This window comes from Squalius cephalus (genome assembly GCF_949319135.1).
Source record: "Squalius cephalus genome assembly, chromosome: 22".
Classification (NCBI taxonomy): Eukaryota; Metazoa; Chordata; class Actinopteri; order Cypriniformes; family Leuciscidae; genus Squalius; species Squalius cephalus.
In genome coordinates, this window is record NC_137143.1 from 30,972,315 (window position 1) to 30,994,319 (window position 22,005).

Consider the following 22,005-nt stretch of genomic DNA (forward strand, 5'->3'; position numbering starts at 1 on the left):
AGAATATTCTTTTGTGTGTTTGGTTTTGTCACAGAAGTTTGTGAAGTACAAACACACACACACAGAAGTTAAAGGGGTGGTATAATGTGCCCTTTTCACAAGATGTAAAATAAGTCTCTGATGTCTGAGTGTGTGTGTGAAGTTTTAGCTCAAAATACCCCACAGATATTTTTATGTAGATTGTTAAAATTGTAAATTTTTGAGGGTGGGCAAAAATGCACCGTTTTTGTGTCTGTCCCTTTAAATGCAAATGAGCTGCTGCTCCTGGCCCAGGGGGCGGAGCTACAACAGCTTGTGTTCTTTTACTTCACACACACATGCACTGAAAATTTCAAAAACTTTTAGCCTTTTATGTTCAAAAAGAAGTCAGAATGATGGAGAGACTCAAGAAGAAGTGACAACATGTAGAAGCAACAGGACATTTCTGAATGGTTAGTTGATGAGTTTATGAAGCTGATGTGTAGTTATCTTCTAGTCATTGATTAGCATATTCTGTCTTGATAATCTATAAATCGTGTTCAGGGGGCGGGGTTTATGTAAATTGTAGGGTTGGTGATGTCACTAACCCGGGAGGAATGTGGTGTAGTCTCTACCAGCCGTTTGTTGTAGTCCTTAAAAAGCGATTTCTTTAAAAGCAAATATCTCCCTTTGCTTTGAACTTTGAGCGTTGTAACTTTGCAGATGTTGTTTATGCTCAAACAGCAACATTACACACTAACTAAAGTTAGAAAAGTCAAATCATAATCAACCACCCCTTTAAATACAATCTGGTGTCATTTTGAGATTAATTCTAGATTCAAGAAAATGGTTTATTCTTCCACAAAATGTGTGGAAAATCGAGAGTAATGCATTCAACAAACAACCACCGGTGCAATAATAACCTATCCGGTGACCTCCTAACACACTGTAACAGATTATTCATATTTCACTAATGTGTCAATCATCCACTATGTTTACACACTCATCTAACATACTTCAGATGTCTCACGTGTTTCAAGCGTGCCATAACAGGGTGTGAATGAATCTCTAACCCTAACCTGAAATTATAATACAGTGAAATATGGCAGTGTGTTTATCACTGTAAAAACATATATGGTTTCATTATGAAATATGAAATAATCTGTCTAAGGGTACAGGTACACATCGGTTGTAATCAGACGATCACACAACTTGTACTATTGCTGCAGCATTCTGCACACATTATGCTAATATACTATAATCTGGATGATCTATTACATTTATATATACAATTTTGGATGCAACATGATAAGGTCATATGGCAACATGTAGCATTCTGGCGTTTGGAACACATTTATGCTTGTATAAAATTATATTTAAATAAAAATCATTTTGGATTATTATGAAGCACAGCACATAAATCAGGTAATCATGTTATTCAAATACAGAACATTTGCATACAGCCAGAGGAGAGTGCAGCGTTCCAAGACGCAGAACCACATATGGTCAACAATCGTTCTCTTATAAAGCAGTGAGCCTTTGGAACACTCTTCCAAACGAAATTATTTCATGCACAAACTATAGTACTTTTACACGCCTGACCAAACAGTGGTTATTATCAAAACAAACCTGTACGCACTGAATGACTGTGATATGAATGATGTAAACTGTGAGTGAATGAGTGATAGATTCCTGAAGTGGAGAGTGTTTTTATGATGTGAGTGAAGTAATGCTTCCATGTATTATTCTGTATATATTTTATGAATTTTTGTAAGTATAATATCAACCTGTCCAGGGACATGCGGGTGGAAATTAGCATTTTTTGCTATAACCTGGCACATGACATCTCTTCTTTTTTAGACTAATGTTGTTTGTGCATTGTCCCTGATCAAATAAAATAAATTCAATCAAATTCAATATATACTGGAGAAAGAGTTGCATGTTAATGTGTGATACCAGAAAACCAGTCTCTGAATAATGCATGCAACATATGAGTAAATAAATAAACACACACACACACACACACACACACACACACACACACACACACACACACACACACACACACACACACTCTCTCTCTCTCTCTCTCTCTCTCTCTCTCTCTCTCTCTCTCTCTCTCTCTCTCTCTCTCTCACACACACACACACACACACACACTGCCTCTCTCTCTCTCTCTCTTTCTCTCTCACACACACACACACACACACACACACACACACACACACACACACACACACACACACACACTGTCTCTCTCTCTCTCTCTCTCTCTCTCACACACACACACACACACACACACACACACACACACACACACACACACACACACACTCTCTCTCTCTCTCTCTCACACACACACACACACACACACACACACACACACTCTCTCTCTCTCTCTAGAAAGAGAGAGAGAGAGAGAGAGAGAGAGAGAGAGAGAGAGAGAGAGAGAGAGAGAGAGAGAGAGAGAGCGAGAGCTCCACCTTGTGTGGCTCGTGAACCTCCTCCTCAATCCTCGGCTGAAGTCGTTCGCGTTCATTCTCATCAGTGGAGCTTCATGGACGGGCAGGAATGGCTGGATCACGGAGACTTGTTCATTTGTTCACGGCTTTATGCGTGTTTCTGTGCGGCAGCGCTTCGGTGAGCGGAGGAAAGAGAGGGAACTCGGAGAAATGCAACTACAAGGTAAAGAGTCGCGTTTCACTGAAACCTGTAAAACACTTCGCGTGCGAGCGATACTTCTGTCAGAGACACGAGCTGAAAACACGAACAAGTAGAGTCATGTCATGTCACCTCAGAAGAACATTTAAAGCGTTTATAATGGAGTTTGAGCTTTAAACAAGAGCATTCAACAACTACTATGATGAATTATTGATCAATAGTGTTTGTTGAAGTGAAACCACGTATCCGATACAAATGTAACATCGAAAACCTTTATTTGTAGAGCAGATGTTGTGTGTTTGTTGAGGTGTACTCTTTAAAATAAAGGTCTGATATCATAGGAAGACTTTTTTACTTTCTCCAATCTTTGTTTTGAAACTGGAATTTAGCAGGTCCATTATCTGTTTGACAAGTTACTGTAAACCAGTCTCACACGAAGTAAACTGGTTTGTTGCTGGTCTGAGATGGTCTACAAACTAAAAACTAAAACTGATTTTTTTTTCTTCAACTTTGATGTCTGTTTATTCTCTAGTTCTCCAGAAAACCATTAAACAGAGAACCTGAAGAAACTGTTATGCAACTTTTGTAACTTTTAAGCCATACAGCCAATAAAAGCTAAATAATAATCTTTATTTTTAAGAGTGCACCTGTATGACTCGTGCTGTGTTTTAAAGTTCACTCTGTGGAAGACCTGAGCAAACCGTGTTCATCCGGTCAGGAGCATTGAGCTTTTGGGAAATGGCCTTTTAGGAGGTCAGATGTGTGAATGAGTCTCTCGGGAAGGCCTATTGTTGCTGGAGTTGACCTGTTGATGCTTTTGTGAATGGAGTTGAATGGAGGCTGTAGACTGGAGATCACTATGGGAAGTAGAAATGAAAAGGCTTTACAGATTTTCATTTAAGCATTCCGTTGAATTTACTTCCTTTTATAGGCATTGTACAAGTCCAAAACATGTTCGGAACAACATAAAACTGCCTTATGTAACACAGGAAGCCATAATGTGCACTTTAATGGTTTAATCCTTTGGATTTTATAGACTTTAACACAACAGCTTCATTAATGAAAATACAGTAAAATGCAACATTTGCAACTGCATACATACAATAAATACTGTTTTGCATGAGCAGTTGTTTAGTTATTTGCCTATAGATGACTTTTATGAATAAGTTTCCAATGTTTTAAAGCACTATTTTCAGAATTTGAAATGTTATGTTGCTGATTGTGTTAAGGGAGATGTGTACTAATTATGTTTTTATTTTAGACAAGTCGTTAATGTGTGCTGTGTAAAACAATTTCCATGTTTAAATGAGTATCAAGTATGAAGGTGACAAAAGATGATTCAAAAAATGAAAATGGCTGTAATGCGAGACTCTCCACACGTCCATGTTGTGTTGGTAGTGTTTGTCTTTGGCTTTTCGTCCTGTTGTTGAGCCGTGTCTGGGTAGTTTGCTAATGACAGACGGGCTATTGACGGACTGATTGCCCTCAATCTCATTGTCTTATGGGCAGAGCTGCTTTGAACTCATTTCCCATAGGAAGTGTGTGCTCTATTAAAATTCTTTGGCATTTCCTTTTAGGAAGCGCGGATCACCTCCCTCCACCGCGACATCAAAGCCGTCCTGTTGAGAGAAACACTTCAGGTGTAAATGACTTGTGTGTTCTTGTGACGCCTGGGCTGATACATGGTTGAACTTCTTACTTTTTATATGCGCCAGACTTCATTAATACAAGCTCACAGTAAATGAACAATTGTGAAATTGTCCATTTTTATATGCAAAAGTGTAAAGAAGTTGTGGTTTTGCTTGCTTTCTGTGTTTTAATGCTCCTTTTGGCTCTTTAACACGATTTTCGATGCTCTATACTCTTATGGTTTAGTAGTTTGCTGAGTTGTAAACTTTGGTGTGTAATCTGTCCCTGCTGTGTTTGTGCTATAGATGTGAATTATGCCTATATAAACAGCTTTACAGCAATGTTTATAATATCTGAAAGGGTTAGTTCACCCAAAAATGAAAAGTTTATCATGATTTATCAGTGGTGGACTGGACAGTAACAAAATGTTTTTACTTTTTTACGTGCATTTTTCAAGAATCTATACTTTATCAGAGGATTTTTACTTTGGGAAACTTTTACTTCACTACATTCCAAAGCATAATATCGTATTTGTTTCTATATGATTCACGAACGAGCCGATTCCTTCCAATGATCCTGATGAATTGGTGAACAAATCATACTGAACGATTCCTTTGTGAATCAAATTGATCTGATTGCAGCTGTTCTCAAGTCAAGAACACACTGATTCAGTGATCTGATCAAAATGAGCCAAGAACCAGGATATGTATACAGTATTTTGTCTTTTTTTATTTTGTATTTTTAAATGGTCAAGCTGGATTCTGATTGGCTGTCAATGTTTTTATCATTCATCCGCTGGAACAAAATTTTTTGAAAGTGATTCCAACTATAATGTTCGTCTGTGCCTTTATCATTATAGTTGTGGTGTGAACTCTGCTATTCTTTTATATTTAGAATGATTTTTTTTACTATATCTTTAACGTTATAGTCCTTAGTGTGAATGGGCAATTAAAGTCACATTTTAGTAGAGTAGAGCTGGGCGATAATGCAGTTTACGTTTTGCCACGATATTAACAATCACACAGCTGAGGTTTGCTATATAGTAGCCTATATATTCCTTTATATGAGTATACTGTATATATGCAGGTTAAGTGGGATGTATATATCCAACTTTTAATATGCCCTGTAGAGGAGAGGCCAGCTATTATTTTTCAATGCAATCAGACATAAAGTTGACAAAAAAACTTGACATGGGTCATTAAACAATAATCTAGAAATGTATGTTTTGCATGTTAGCACCACTCACATTTTCATAAATCATAAGTGTTTTTTTAAAGGGATATTTCACCGCTGGAAAGATGAATGTGTATTTAAATTGGGTCATTTATGGAGTAGAAAATGTATTTTTGGCTCATGTGGATGAAAGACAACAACTCCCAGAATGCACTTGCTTCGCTGCCCTACGAGGACACTCCCAAGCCACGCCCACCGGTTACAGAGGGCAGTGTCGGGAGAAATGATACAGCTAGGCTACTAGTGACTCGAAACTGAAAAGACGGCGTTTTATCGTGAGATCCCCCTATGGACGGGTTGAAGACATGCGGGACGAGCTCCTCCTACTGGCTGGAGTCTCTCGCCTCTGGACAAAAAAAAAGATTTTTACGTCATCAGAGGTTTATTCCCAGACACACAATACAGAAATCTCTTGTCTCAGGGGGACATGAGGGAGGGAAGCACGGTTACTCGAAAATACTACCGGGTTTCTACTGATGATACAAAGCTTAATGCTAATCAGTGAAGTATCCCTTTAAGATGCAAAAAATGTGATAGTTTGTGTCGCATGTTGTCTCTGTAGAGAGTTTTACGCTTTCTGTCTGTGCATTGATTCCTGTTTTTTGACTGCCTGGCCGCCACCCAGATCAGGTTAAGACTCAGGAAAAACAAAGGAAGATATTTCAATTGGCCTCTGAGCTTCGCCAGGCTCCAGCCGAGGGGGCAGGAGGCTCAATCGGATCTCCGACGGGGGCCTGTTGGACTCGGATTAAAGTGGTTGTTCTCTCCGGAAGTCCCAGGCCTCTCGGCTCAATAGCATCCATGCCTTCAGCTTTCCAATGAGCTCTGTGAGAAATCCCACTGCCAGAGAATCGAGAAAGTCGAGAGAAATGAGCCTAACTTTCCTCTCCTTCTCGGTGGCTGACCTCAAGCCCTGTATCTCTGTTAAAGAAATAACGGGATTCATTACAGGACAGATATTACTGCAAAAGTCCATCTGGCGAAGTTCTGCATCTCTGAATGTGCTGAGAGCGATGTCAGCCAAACCTCACAGACTTCAGCAAGCATCTTGAAGCTGTTTCCACGAGGTTTCTGGGGGTGCGACGCGGCCGGCGATTAGCATCGGGGGAGTCTGTGCTTTTCATGTACTAACCTCAAATGTCAAGTCACCTTCATTTATACAGCGCCTTTAACAATGTAGATTGTTTCAAAGCAGCTTTACAGTGATAATGGGAAATTAAAGTAACAGAGATTGTTTTGGCTTAATAAAGTTATTGTCCAGATAAAGTTAGTTTTGATTGATAAGTCAAGTCACCTTCATTTATATAGCCTAGCGCTTTTAACAATATTGTTTCAAAGCAGCTTTACAGTGATAATGGGAAATTAAAGTAACAGATGTGCGTTCAAGGGAATCGCCATGATTAATATTCAACTTGGAAATACGTATAGCTCACTGTCCAAGTAAATGTTTTGCAGAGAGCGCATTTATTTGTTCCCCATTTAACTTTAAAGCAGTAGTTCACTAAAATCACTAGTCTTTATTTACTCGCCATAATGTGTTTCTAAACCAGTTTGAATAATATTATGAATATTGTTGATTTTTTGACAAATTGCATTTTCTTGTAAGTCTCTTTGAATAAATACATAAATGTAAATGACTTTCTGCTGTGAAAAACAAAATGAGCTTTTAGCCGAAATCCAAGCAAATGAATGTCTGTAAAGTCAGTAAATATAGTCCATACGACTTGTGCGCTATTTCAAGTGTTTTGATTCATATGATGCTTTGTATGAGCAACGGACCCCAAAAAAGTCGATATGTTTCCATCCTGTAACTCCAAAATCTCATTATTCAAAGTTGCTGCATCACGATTTGATCATGAAAACCAATGCCAACATTTTATCACAAGCTTGAGTGAGATTTGAGATCTCTGGCTGATGAGAAGATTATCTGTCTATAATCTCACACAAAGCTGTTATATCACTTCAGAAAACATGAAATATACATATGTTGCTTATTTTATTTGGATTTCAGAAGTGTGGAAAAGAACACTGTGAACATTCTGCCAAACATCATTTTAATAATAATACACACAGGGTTGGGAGTAATTTGTGAACTTTTTCTTTAATCGAAAGAAAGTCAAACTACTCTCTAAAAAAATGCTGGGTTGTTTTAACACAATTTTGGGTCAAATATGGACAAACCCAAACGTTGGGTTAAAAATTGTATTTAAAAATGTAACCCAGCCATTGGGTTTGTCCATATTTGACCCAAAGTTGGGTTGAAACAACCCAGCATTGACCTTCAGCAATACAATCAACAAGACATGTGATTTAAAACGTGCTTATATGGAAATAATACGTTTCTTTTTACGTTCCAGTGTTTTCAATAAAAACAAATCTTCTTAACAGTATCAGCTATAGCTGGCTTCGTTCGTTCTCAGTCTTGCAGGTGCTTCATGTACATGTTATTTTTACCCTCAAACGGAAGCAGTCGGATGAGAAATGTTTATAAACCAGATCGACTCTCATTGGTGGTCTTGACAACTGATCTATATCTGGCGTTTAGTTACGGCTCGAGGATTGGCCTGAAATCACCCAGCTACAGTCTAATATACACGATAAAAACAAAACAAAAGCTTAATGTCTTTGTTTTACTTTACACAAGCAGAATCCCGGCCAAGACCTTGCTTTATTACCGTGGTCCGGGGATCTAATAAGTCCATGAGTGCATATATGGGCCGGCTTTTTCCATTTCAGTGTGTGTTTTTCAAAAGAGCCCTCACACTTTGGGTCCTTGTTCTCATAACATCTGTTTGAGGATGAATGACGAGGAAGGGGGTGTGTTTGAGAGAGAATGAAAAGTGGGGGTGAGATCTGAGTTATTTCTGTGCCATCTTAAGGGTGCATTGAAAACCATCCAAGCAGCTCGTCACCTTGGAGGCTGTGTCTTGTGGTGCGCTGGGAAAATCCCTGGTTGGCTAGCTCTGAATCGGCCCGGTTCGCTGAACCGCTTTGAATTCTGGGATGGAGGTCTTTGAGTAGCGACACTTCTTTTGACCGGACGAGTGCTCCTGCCGCTCGGTCTGAATGGCAGGATGTCGCTGGTAAACTTAGGTATGTTAAAAGTGAATTAAGAGTCGGGACACTCTGTTCAGCTCGGTTGGGGGCCTGTGATTGGTCAGTGATTTTTCTGCTCTCAGTCTAAAGAAGTTGGTCAGGCCTGCATGTGTTTTCAGAATTAGTAGTGAAGGGTTTGACTAACTTCTTATATCTGAATAATTTTATGGTAAATATCATTATATAGTTACTTTAAAAAAAAAAATAAAAAAAAATAAAAAAAAAATAAAAATAAAATATATATATATATATATATATTAATAAATGATATTAAATAAAACAATATATATATATATATATGGCTTTTTTAATTATTTAAATTATAAAATGTTATTTAATAATAATAATTATATATATATATATATATATATATATATATATATATATAAATTATTATTATTAAATAACATTTTATATATATATATTAATAATAATAATTTAATAATATATATATTATTAATAAATAATATTAAATAAAATAATATATATATATGGCTTTTTTAATTATTTAAATTATAAAATGTTATTTAATAATAATAATTTAATAATATATAATTGATTATTTAATATTATATAATGATATATATATGTATGTATAATTGTATTTATTATTTAATTGTTTAATTATTTAATGATATACTGATATATAGCCTAGTTTAATAATTATACAATTATTTTGGTCAAACTTTAGATTAGGGTCCAATTCTCACTAACTACTACTTTTGCCTCAATAAACTCTTAATTACTGCTTATTAATAGTTGGTAAGTTGTTAAGTTTAAAAATTTAGGATTAAGGGATGTAAAATATTGTCATGCAGAAAAAGGCATTAATATGTGCTTTATAAGTACTAATAAGCAACTAGTTAATAGTGAGAATTAGACCCTAAACTGAAGTGTTACCATTATTTTATTTATACATATATAATCATGATTTTTTTTAAATCCACTTAAATACTTTAAAAATGCAAGTTTTATATATATATATATATATATATATATATATATATATATATATATATATATATTTTTTTTTATTGTTTACTTATTTATTTAATATTATACTGTGAATGTACTGTGGTAAACACTACCATTTCTGCCATTGAGTATGTGGTCTTCCCGCCCACTTCTCATAACTAACCATGAAACAAATAAAATGCTGAAATAAACCATGCAAAATATAATTATTTGTAATATGGCTATAAATGTCTCCTAAACTTAATACAGAACAAATTTGACCATTTATGTCTGCTATTGGAGCTTGCAGTCTAAGCTGGTACGGTTGTGGACGCTCAGGCGACCCCGAGGGCAGTAACTCGAGTCCGTTCGCATTGCAGAGAGACTCCATCTGCGGTCACAGCCAGTTCCTCCTCCTCCGTCTCCCTGCCGCCCCACAGACTGAAGTCATTACAATCAATTAACTGCTCTTTGCTCCGGCCTAATCAAGGATCTGGTCCAGAGAAACTTCCTGCCTGTAGGTTTCAGGCCATGATTTGAGATTATACAGTGTCTGTCCTTCACAGGGTGAAGCATGTGGCGAACTCTGAGCTCTGGGGTGGATGCATCTTTAAGTCCCCTGTTTCAAAACCACAGTTTATATGTGTTATCGCTGATCTTTTTAAGCTATAATGAAGTCCAGAGTGTCCTGAAGTTTTCAAGTTACAGTAAATCACATTAGATTGACGTAACTATTAGATTCAAAGTCAAAAATGACCCTATTTACGTACTTAATGCACATTCTATGCACTTTAAAAAAATATAGGCGCTGTTTTCGAGGTGATGAGAGGAACTTTCAGTGAACAGTTTTCTAGAACATTTGAATAATCTAAAGAACCTTTTACCACTAAAAATAACTTTTTGTTCAATGGAAAGGCTTTCACACCGGAGGAACATTTTCATAGTTCCTAATATATTAGCGAAAGTATCCGCTTTTTGGCGTTTTCACACCACAGGAACTGTGAACGATTTTAGTTATGAGCTGCTTCTTCAGAGTAGGATCTAACCCAGCACAATAGAGAGCCTAAGTCCCTCCCCTCCGCTTCCGGCTCATGTGTAATTCAGGGCACAGTTCAGACGGAATAAAAAGTTGTCTGTTGCCATTGACTAAAATACATATTTTTTCCGAAATAAGGTCCCATGGTGGTCAACCAGAAGGGGAGGGACTTAGGCTCTCTATAGGAGTTACCAGTGACGTAAGTGTACGCTGATTGGCCGAACGTATGCGAAATACCGGCACCTGCCATTTTTAAAAAGCCATCCAAAACACATTTTATATTTACTCCATGAACACGGAAAACGTTATAGGGCTTGGCAACCGACGTCACTGTGCAGTGCATTCTGGGACGTAAACAATAGGGCGCCGCCATTTTGTGAGGCCACATCGGGTGAGACTTCAAACAACCACTTACTACACGAAAACAATGTTGAAAAGTCGATTAAAAGAACGAAATGTGCTATACAGAGACAAACTTCTACCTGACGCAAGAAAACGGTACATGGACCAATGCCGAAGTCACTTCTCAGTCGTTACGCTAAGTAGGAAATCCAAAATGACTTTAAAGGGACCTAGCGAAACATGATTATGTATTTCTGCATAGTTTCTTATAGATTATGTATTTCTATTTTCTAATAGTTTTTCGTATACAGTTTACTTTGTTTGTTTAACAGTTCTATGTAATAACCTATTAGATCGGACTTTTAAACAGAATGTAAACTAATGAAGATGACGATTGTGAGCACGGTCTCAGCGCTGTCAAAATAAAACTCAGCCGCGCTGTCAAAATAAAAGTCCTGCACAAAAAAAAAATAAATAAATACAATTATAAATTAAAATAATTATAATTATTATAATAATAGTAAATATTAATTGATTAGGGCTGTGAAACGATTAATCACGTCCAAAATAAAAGTTTGTGTTTACATAATATATGTGTGTGTACTGTGCATAATTATTTTGTATATATAAATACACACACATGCATGTATATATTTAAGAAAAATTTGTTATTTATATATAAAATATTTATTTATAATACAAACATTTTTTATATATATATATATATATATATATATTTATATATATATATATATATATAAGCAACTAATTCTTAAATATATAAATATATGCATGTGTGTATGCAAAGTACACACATTATGTAAACACAAACTTTTATTTTTGATGCGATTAATCGTTTCACAGCCCTAATAAATATATCTCCTAACTAAAAATACACAATCATAGAGTATAAAATGGAATACATTAAGGTGACTTTCTTTTCAGCGGACATAAAAAGGCTTGTGAACTCTGTTTCATGTTGAATTCAAGAGTCACTGTAGGCTACTTAAGTACAATAAGTCAGATTAAACACATAGGTGTTTTCCAAAACGCGAAAGAAGTAAAACTACGCCTGTGTAATTGAGCTTGTGCGGCTAAAAGCTCCTGCGTTCACTGCGTTTGGGGCTCTGGTTGATTATGAGGGGCTCTGTGCCTCGGGCTGAGAGGTTATTCAGCATGTGATCTCCTCTCTTGTGTCTCATCCCTCGTTCTTGGCACAGTCTCTGTGTTTTCCATTAGAGCCGCGAGATGATCTTCCCTTCTCTTCCTCTTCTTCATGGTCATGCAGTTCTGGAAGCCTCTGGGCAGCGGTGCATTCTTAAAGCATGAAACCCAAAACTTCAAATCCCACAAGCCCTCTGTCCTCCCTGTGAAGACATTCATTGTTTGTTAATGTCATCCGGCAGGTCATTCATGGCCGTGTCTTTTCTCGGTGTGCGTTGTATCGCTGCTTGTTCTCGCAGGGCAGACACACAATGTCTGTTTTATCAGCGCAAACGATTAATCCAGGCCTATAGAAGTGTAAATGAAAGCACTTTTTTGAGGATGGGTTTCTCTCATGTTGTTCGGCACGTCTGGGCTTGTTTCGGGACGTTTCTGCCTGCTCTGTTTACATCCTTTTTAAGTAATGTGAATTTCAAACGATTATAAAAACAGTGATGACAAAGGAGCAAGAATCCAAACAACAAAGATCTCGAAACTAAAGTGGATGTCTTGCTGACATGAAAATACGTGTTTATTCATATCTATAATAGGGATTCCCAAACGTATTTGTCAGGCAAAACCTGTTATTTCAATAGTTTAACAACGTTCATGGTTCTCTAATGTTGGTTAATGGTCACATGATATGCATGTAAACATATATAATATTGAATATTTTTTTAGTATGTGTTTTATGTTGATTATTTTAAATTATTTGTTTTAACCTAATATTTGTCTGATTTTTTTATTTTATTATTGTTTTAAAATTATTTTAATTTTACATTATGGTTTTGTAAATATTTAGTGAGTGTTTTATTTTATTTTTCTTTATTTTTTTAATGATTTTTATTTTAAAATTTTTATTTTTACATTTATGATTTTATAAATATTTAGTGAGTGTTTTTTATTTGAATTATTTTTAATTTTTTATTATTTATCTTTATTTTACATTGATTTTATAGTGTTTTATAATTATTTTTTTATTTTACTTAAATTTTTTTTATGATTTAATGAACTATTAGCTTTTCATCATGAACCCAGTTTGGGAAACCCTGATCTATACAGCAAAAAAAAAAAAAAAACTCAAAATTGACTTTTATTTTATTTGGATACTTTAAACTAACTTAAGAACATGATTTTTTTTTACCGCATAAAATGTAAAGGAATAGTTCATTCATAAATGAATATTCTGTCATACATAATTCACTTGTAGAAGATGTTTAGCAGGATGTTCACGCTGCTTTTTTAACATAAAAGCATACGATGAGCTCCAAAAAAAAAAAAAAAAGCATAATAAAAGTCTTGCTATATCCCAAGCCATATAATATTTCTGTGCAAGAAACTGACTGATATTTGTCATATTATAAAACTGAAGACATGATTCTCTCTGAAACTTAATCACAGTATGTTGTTTCTCATTATCACGAAGCACGTTTTGTTCATTATGGTTGTGAAATCCATGTTTCATTTTTAAGTTTGCTGTATCCCAGCGGATATGAATCCTGCAGATGTTCGGGACCTCTGCCACGTGTTGCACGGCAGTTCAGGTCAACTGTGCACAAGTTCACAAATCAGTTTATGATGGTTCAGAGGCCAGATCTTTCCAGGGAATTGTGTGGTTTTGACCTCTGATCTTAGACATTTATCATAACTTTCTTCAGATTTTGGGTGTTTTTTGATAGAAAAGGCTGGTCCTGGATCAGTGGGTTGAGTTAAGCGCTACCTGTTTTGGGACTGGAAAATCCATTAGCAGTATGGAAGTGCACTGTCTGTTAAACACATGAGCGTGATCTACATGTGCTCATCACACTTTACACACAAGAGCCTGACGCATGAAATAAGTCACAAACAGAGCAACTCATTGAACCTTTGCATATGTGTGTTTGTTGAGTATCATAATTGATACATCAGGCTTTTATGGCTCATATAGTATGATATAGTGAGAATATGGAGGGGAAAACAACTCAATATCATTCAGAGGCCCAAAACTGAGCAAAAATATACATTTTGGTCGAGATGCTGATATTTATATGGCCAGCAAGTGAGATGAAATTCTGATGCTTGTAATGTAAATCAATGATCTTTATAAAAGTATAACAGACTACTAACATAAAATGCATATATATATATATATATATATATATATATATATATATATATATATATATATATATATATATATATATATATATATATACACACACTCACCTAAAGGATTATTAGGAACACCTGTTCAATTTCTCATTAATGCAATTATCTAATCAACCAATCAAATGGGAGTTGCTTCAATGCATTTAGGGGTGTGGTCCTGGTCAAGACAATCTCCTGAACTCCAAACTGAATGTCAGAATGGGAAAGAAAGGTGATTTAAGCAATTTTGAGCGTGGCATGGTTGTTGGTGCCAGACGGGCCGGTCTGAGTATTTCACAATCTGCTCAGTTACTGGGATTTTCACGCACAACCATTTCTAGGGTTTACAAAGAATGGTGTGAAAAGGGAAAAACATCCAGTATGCGGCAGTCCTGTGGGCGAAAATGCCTTGTTGATGCTAGAGGTCAGAGGAGAATGGGCCGACTGATTCAAGCTGATAGAAGAGCAACTTTGACTGAAATAACCACTCGTTACAACCGAGGTATGCAGCAAAGCATTTGTGAAGCCACAACACGCACAACCTTGAGGCGGATGGGCTACAACAGCAGAAGACCCCACCGGGTACCACTCATCTCCACTACAAATAGGAAAAAGAGGCTACAATTTGCATGAGCTCACCAAAATTGGACAGTTGAAGACTGGGAAAATGTTGCCTGGTCTGATGAGTCTCGATTTCTGTTGAGACATTCAGATGGTAGAGTCAGAATTTGGCGTAAACAGAATGAGAACATGGATCCATCATGCCTTGTTACCACTGTGCAGGCTGGTGGTGGTGGTGTAATGGTGTGGGGGATGTTTTCTTGGCACACTTTAGGCCCCTTAGTGCCAATTGGGCATCGTTTAAATGCCACGGCCTACCTGAGCATTGTGTCTGACCATGTCCATCCCTTTATGACCACCATGTACCCATCCTCTGATGGCTACTTCCAGCAGGATAATGCACCATGTCACAAAGCTCGAATCATTTCAAACTGGTTTCTTGAACATGACAATGAGTTCACTGTACTAAAATGGCCCCCACAGTCACCAGATCTCAACCCAATAGAGCATCTTTGGGATGTGGTGGAACGGGAGCTTCGTGCCCTGGATGTGCATCCCACAAATCTCCATCAACTGCAAGATGCTATCCTATCAATATGGGCCAACATTTCTAAAGAATGCTTTCAGCAACTTGTTGAATCAATGCCACGTAGAATTAAGGCAGTTCTGAAGGCGAAAGGGGGTCAAACACAGTATTAGTATGGTGTTCCTAATAATCCTTTAGGTGAGTGTATATATATATATCAGTCGTCATTCTATATGTCCCAATCATATGCCTTAGTAAGATGATATTTAAATGCTTAGTTTTATGTAGTTTTAAAACATATAATGCAATGCAATATTAAATGAGAGATGAATAAATAAATGATCCTCAGAATCCTAAAAATCAGAGACTTGCATTTGATCATGATATTTCCTAAAATGATATAATGAAGTAAACCTAATGCAAAAACCTAAGTTGCTTCAGTCCAGTAGGTGTTTACATTGTGTGTATGTGAAGGGAAGTGCACCTCAACTGTGCTCTGTTTACGAAAATGAGCTGCTTAAGTTCCTCAGAGTGAATGTAATCGCATATGGGAGCGTTTTCGGGACCGAATGGGCTGGGAAGACAGGAAAGACATTAAGGGGAGCAGACTGAATATTGCCCTCCAGCTTTTGACCCTTCATCAGATGTTCCCTCTCTGACCTGCCCATCCGGTTCCTCTTTAGCCTGAGAGTGGAAAGTTTTAGGTACTTGATCAGTACCAATTCAGTGTTTCATGTAGTTGTGTTGAATGTATTTGCTATGTCTTTTGTTTTGACTGCAGCACTGAAACTGAAAGCAGTCTGTGCAAAGAGTTACATGACCAGTCACCAGTGTCACTACTCACTTACAAATGTTGGGTAAAAAATAACCCAACTATGGGGTGGGATAACATCTTCCCTACTTCCCTACCGGTTATTTTTACCCAATGCTTTGGGTTAAAGTCCAGTAATAACCCAACAGTTGAGTTAAATATTTATTTTTATTTATGACCTTATTTTAATAAATAAAATACACATTGTTTACAAATACAGATTGTTTATTTGTATAAAACAACACAAATATATTTTTAAATTACAAACTATATATTGGGAAACCGTGGGCTACTTAACCCAAAAGTCGGGTTATTTCTAGAAATTACCCAACGATTTAAAAAATGACCCAATATTTTCGGGAAAATAACCCAACATATTGACCCAATATGTGTAACCCAACGGTTGGGTTAAACAAATAACCCAACGTTTTTTTACTGTGTATACGTCTACATTAATCCGGATACATTTGAAAACAGCATTTTCGTTTAAAAACCGTTTCTGTCCACTAGCGTTTTAAATTTGACTATCTATGGGTTCAATATGCGCCACATGACTAAACTTGCCGAAAACGCCGCATTCACATTTATCCACTTTGGAGAGCGTTTTCAAAAAGCTTTTCCTTAATAAAAACGCCGTCTCAATGAATGGAAGGCCAAAACGGAGAGAAAAAGATGCGTTTTCATCCGAAAACGTATTAGTGTGGACAAGGCCTCATTTTCTTCTGCAGGATGTTTGTAGCCGTCGTTGAGTTGCAGACGTGCTCTGAGATGACCATAATTACACAGATGAAGAAAGCTGATACCTGCTCATTAATGCCACATGATCACCTGCAGCTTTAGGAAACGCGCCACACAGATGCATGAAACTCAATCTGGATCTGTGTTTGTTTTTGATGTCAAGAAGACAAAAACATATAGTTTGTATGCAAGTTAGCAATGCAAGATTATACGTCGTGTTACACTATCACTTTACCATGGTACCGGCACAGTAAACACAGACCTCTCAAGACAAACAAAAGTCTTTGCTGACTTGCTGAGTCACAAATCCCCAGGTTTCGTGAGACACAAACCCATTAGAAAGTTGCACATAAAGGTAATTAATAACAACAGGACCTTGATAGCAAACACAACGTTGATTGTCCAAGAAAATGACTCTTTTTGGAATATGAAACTGGAGACACATGTTGAGGAAATGAGAAACGTGTGTTCGAGCTCTGCTGATCCAGGCTGTGGTCAGATTTGTCAACTCCAATGTAAAAAGGTGCTTGTTTTATTTGTTTGGACATTGGAGAAGAGTTTTCCCCAATGTTCACAAGCATCTTTATGTCCGCTGAAAAGAAAATCACCTTAGAATGTATTCCATTTTATACTCTATGATTGTGTATTTTTAGTTAGGAGATATATGTATTTAATTAATATTTACTATTATTATTATAATTATTTTTATTTTTATTATGTTGTGCAGGACTTTTATTTTGACAGCACGACCTGAGTTTTTATTCCCCAAGAATCGGATGTCGCTGATTCAAGTGGTTTTGTCAAGGAAGAGATGTGAATTTGTTGTAAACTGAGTTTTATTATTGATGACATTTTAAAGAAATATATATAAATGTACAATAATTTCATGTATAAAATATATTATTAGTTCATATATAATTAAAATTTGTAGAATTTAGAACTTTTGTCTCTTTTGCAGGACAAGACTTGAGTTGGATTAGTTGCATTGTTCGTAGATGGCAAACTTAAATGTCAGTTTGCTATAAGCACTTACTAAAGAGTAGAGCTGCACGATTAATCGTTAAAAGATTGCGATCTCGATTCAAACACCCACGCAATCTAATTCCTAAATGACAACGATTCGCCTGTGTCTATTAAACCTTTGATAAAATCACTCTGGATATTCAGATCTGCGTTTGCGCTGCTGATGATCCAGAGAGAGCCGTTGTCACAGCTTCTCAAACTGTCTTTTTAACCACACGGTATTGTTAATTCTGTTATCTACATTAAAAGTACTGGGATAAGGTTTAGAGTTTGGATATAAACACTGATGTCTACGGTAGAGATCAAAATAGAGCAAATCACCTTTTGAAAGTAACTTGCCGCTTCAAAAAAACAAAAACGATTGTATCGATTACATCGTTACACCAGTAGGTGGCGACAAGTGACTGTTAAACAAATGTATTTGTCGTTGAATCATTCACTTAAGAAATTTGTTCTAAAACGCTGATTCATTCAGTAATGAAACAAGTGAAGAATTTACGAGTCAATGAATCATTCATTCAAACCGATTAAAAAAATAATTTAACATTTTTAAATAGATCGCAGCAATTAACATTTTGTCAGAACCTAGTAAATTACATGGCATTTTGTTAAAGTTGTCTGGTCAAAATCGTGATCTCTATGTGATTCTCAGTTTATCCAGAACCATGCAGCTCGACTATAGAGCTATTTGGTTTTTGCTTAATATTGCATAACTCTTTCACAGTAAGACCAGTAGTATTAAAGCAAATAAGGCGTATTTTGTAAAATAAAGTCAATTTTGACTTTCTGTTCCCCGTCACAACATTGCAAATCAAGCCAGCGCGAATCTTGCTTTGTTCTTTCTTTTATATTCCAAGTAATTTGTTGGACAAACAGTGAGAAGTGGTCTGTTTGTTTTCACAGCGCTGAGGAACAAGCCCCCCGAGAGCAGCTCTGCGTTCTCAGATCAGCGAGATCTGAAGCTCAATATCATAAGAGCATGTAAGACAAACACAGTGATGGAGAGCGGCTGCTGCAGACTCTGACCCCTTTTAACTTTACAGCGTTCGACAGCCGCTCTCCTGCGCTGGATTTATCACACCGGAGGAGACGTCTTCCTTTAGCCCACGAGGTCTCGACCATGCAATGTATAGTTTATGCATGCAAAATAAATATGTCTGGAGTTTTAGTAGGACTGAACGATTAATCAGTACAAAATCAAAATTGCGCAATTTCATATACACGCTCAACTTTGCAAACGCTGTGAGGATACGTCGCTTGTAATGAGCATTTGATAACCACTCGTACACATGCATTTTACCACATTTTCAATGAGGAAAAGTTTGCAAACCTGTTGCCAACGAAGTATAAGCTTTAACCCTTCAGTTTTCCACTAATTTTCATCTAAAAACGTCAAACTAAATGCGTTTTGGCTGTTCATTTACATGACAGCGTTGTTTTGGGGGCCTGAAAATGTTTCTGAAAATGATAATAAACTAGCCTAGAAATCTAGATGCACCCTAGCGGCAGCAAAATGTATTTTACAGCCAGGGTAGTCTAGCAACTCTCCATTGACTTTCGAGCTGCAAAAACCTAAATTGGGTCAGGCCAATCACATCGTGTATAGAGTAGGCGGGGCGGGCTTAACACAATGACGACAGAGTTGTGACGGTTCCCTGCTACTTGAAAACAAAGAATGGCTGATGACGAACAGCGGTCTTTCCAATCGGCTTTGGCCGCAACTCTGGAGGGCTTGGAGTTAAGTTTTTCTTTGAGAAAAGAGCAAAGAACGGCACTTAAGTCATTCTTAAAAAAGGAAGATGTGTTCGTAGTTTTGCCGGCCAGATATGGCAAAAGTTGAATCTATCAACTAACGTAAGCTCCGCTGTTGGGAAAACGCTCTGGTTGGTTGAAGCGAAGTCGCAATTGCATGTTATAAAGTCAGAATTCAGACTTTTTTTCTCGCAATTGCGACTTTATATCACGCAATTCTGACTTTATAACACATAATTGCGAGTTTATATCTTGCAATTCTGACATCTTTTCTCAGAATTGTGAGATATAAACTCACAATTGTGAGATATAAAGTCCAATTCTAAGGAAAAAAAAGACACTTTTTTTTTTTAATACCTCAGAATAGTTTATATCTCACAATTGCGACTTTATATCATGCAATTCTGACTTTATATCATGCAATTCTGACTTTATATCTCCCAATTGCAACTTTATATCTCGTAATTGCGACTTTATTTCTCAGAATTAGGACTTTATTTCTCACAATTCTGAGAAAAAAAGTCACAATTCTGACTTGATATATCGCAATTGTGAGAAAAAAAAAGTCAGAATTGTGAGATAAAAAGTCGCAATTATTATTATTTATTTATTATTCAGTGGCGGAAACAAGCCACTAGACCTGGCTTGAATAATACAGCATTTTTAGTCGTTTTCACAGATATGTGTGAACGGGGGATTGCTTTGTCAACGTTGTCGTCCCAAATCATGCAGCAAGTTTTACTCTCAGGTTACACTGAAGCGCCATTTACTTGTGATATTTATTCATGAAGTTTATTCACCTGGGATCCATACGAGGCAGATCGTGTCTTGTAAATGGTACCAGTCTATTCTGATAAACGGGGGGGAATTTGTAAAGCAAGCACAGAGATGCAGGTCACGCGTAATCCTAACAAATGCCACTGGGTAATTCAGTAAGTTCTCAGGCTAGGGAGATTAGTTACCCCCCCCCCACCCCCCCCCCCCCCCCTCCTGGTCCCAGAGCAAAGAATAGCAGCAGTGTCCCTCTGATTGATCATCGCTGGTCAGATATCCCATCATGCACTATCTACCCTTCAGCAAATAGGAACTGATAGCATGCATGTTCATTTTCCATTTAAGGGGCAAAATCCCAGAGGGATGCGTTTCCTCGAGTCGGGTGGGAGAAGATTCAAGCAGTGAAGGATCAAACGAATAGCTGGCCTTTGAAAAAAGTGTGGTCTGCTGGCTTGTTTGCTGTTGTCTCCATATGGGTTACAGCTAATTGGGTTCTTAAAAAGAACCATCTACACTACACAGTGTTCTCATTAAATCAGCTTCATGTGTGAGGTTAGATGCCAACACAAGTCAAACCAGGTACTTTTTAGGCAAGGAACACTCTGCTTTGATTATGTGTGTGTGGGGATTGCATTAGATTGTGGAAAGTTAACATTTCAGAATGGGACAGTGTGCTAACTAGCTGGCGATTTATCACGGAATTAATACACTAAAAAAAATAAAACATTGGTGTAGAAACGATTTTCACAGCAACACTTTATAATATGGTCTCATTTTTAACATAATGCAGTGACTAACACATATCTTAGCATTTATTATCCTTAGTGTTAGTCAATAAAAACAAATTTGCTCATGTTAGTTCAGAGTGCATTAACTAATGTTAACAGATACAATGTAAAAAACAAAATAAACTTTGAAACTTTGAGATACAGCTTTTTATATTAAAAATGCATTAGTAAAAAACAAGATTAGATGCTGTAGAAGTATTGTTCATTATGTAACTGTATGTAATGAAATAGTAAAACATACTCCAATAATATTTATTTTTAATTTACTTCAAAAAATATTTTTTGTGCCTTTTTACTTTATGTACAATGCATTTTAAAAAGTTAAAAGGCATTATAATATTGCAGATTCCTTGTCACATCTGAAATTGGTTGTTTGTCATACGTTTTAAGGCATTATACTTCCTAAAGGTGTAACATGAATAGTTAAGTGAGAATTAAAACTGTGATTATTCACGAGACCATACAGTGCATTATAAGCTGCATAATTAATGCGTTAAAATACTTGTATAATGCATTATATATAAAGGCTTTAAGTAAATCATAATTTGTTTTACAGTGTACAGTAGGATTTAACTAACTTGCTCTGCTGTCGTGACGAGAACTCAGTCTTTTGTGAAAACATAAAAGGTAATGAATGCATAAGAGCGAAGCCCAGCTCCCATGCTGTGAAGTCTTTTCCTCGTTTCGGATGATATAATTACTGTTATTATTCATAGGGAAGGTGGAACACCTGGTTGGATCAGCCTTTGGTGTTCAACAGGAAACACGTCCCCTTCACCTGCCGTCACTGTTC

The 22,005-nt window shown here is 36.6% G+C and overlaps 1 protein-coding gene across 1 annotated transcript in view; it reads left to right on the top strand.

Annotated features, from left to right (window-relative positions):
* Positions 1–2,441: 2,441 nt before the first annotated feature.
* il17rd (interleukin 17 receptor D) overlaps positions 2,442–22,005 on the top strand; it is a 43,372-nt gene continuing 23,808 nt past the window's right edge. The window contains exon 1 of the mRNA XM_079857812.1: positions 2,442–2,643. Coding sequence (XP_079713938.1) covers positions 2,530–2,643 — 114 coding nt within the window. The 5' untranslated portion in view covers positions 2,442–2,529. The remainder of the gene's footprint in view (positions 2,644–22,005) is intronic.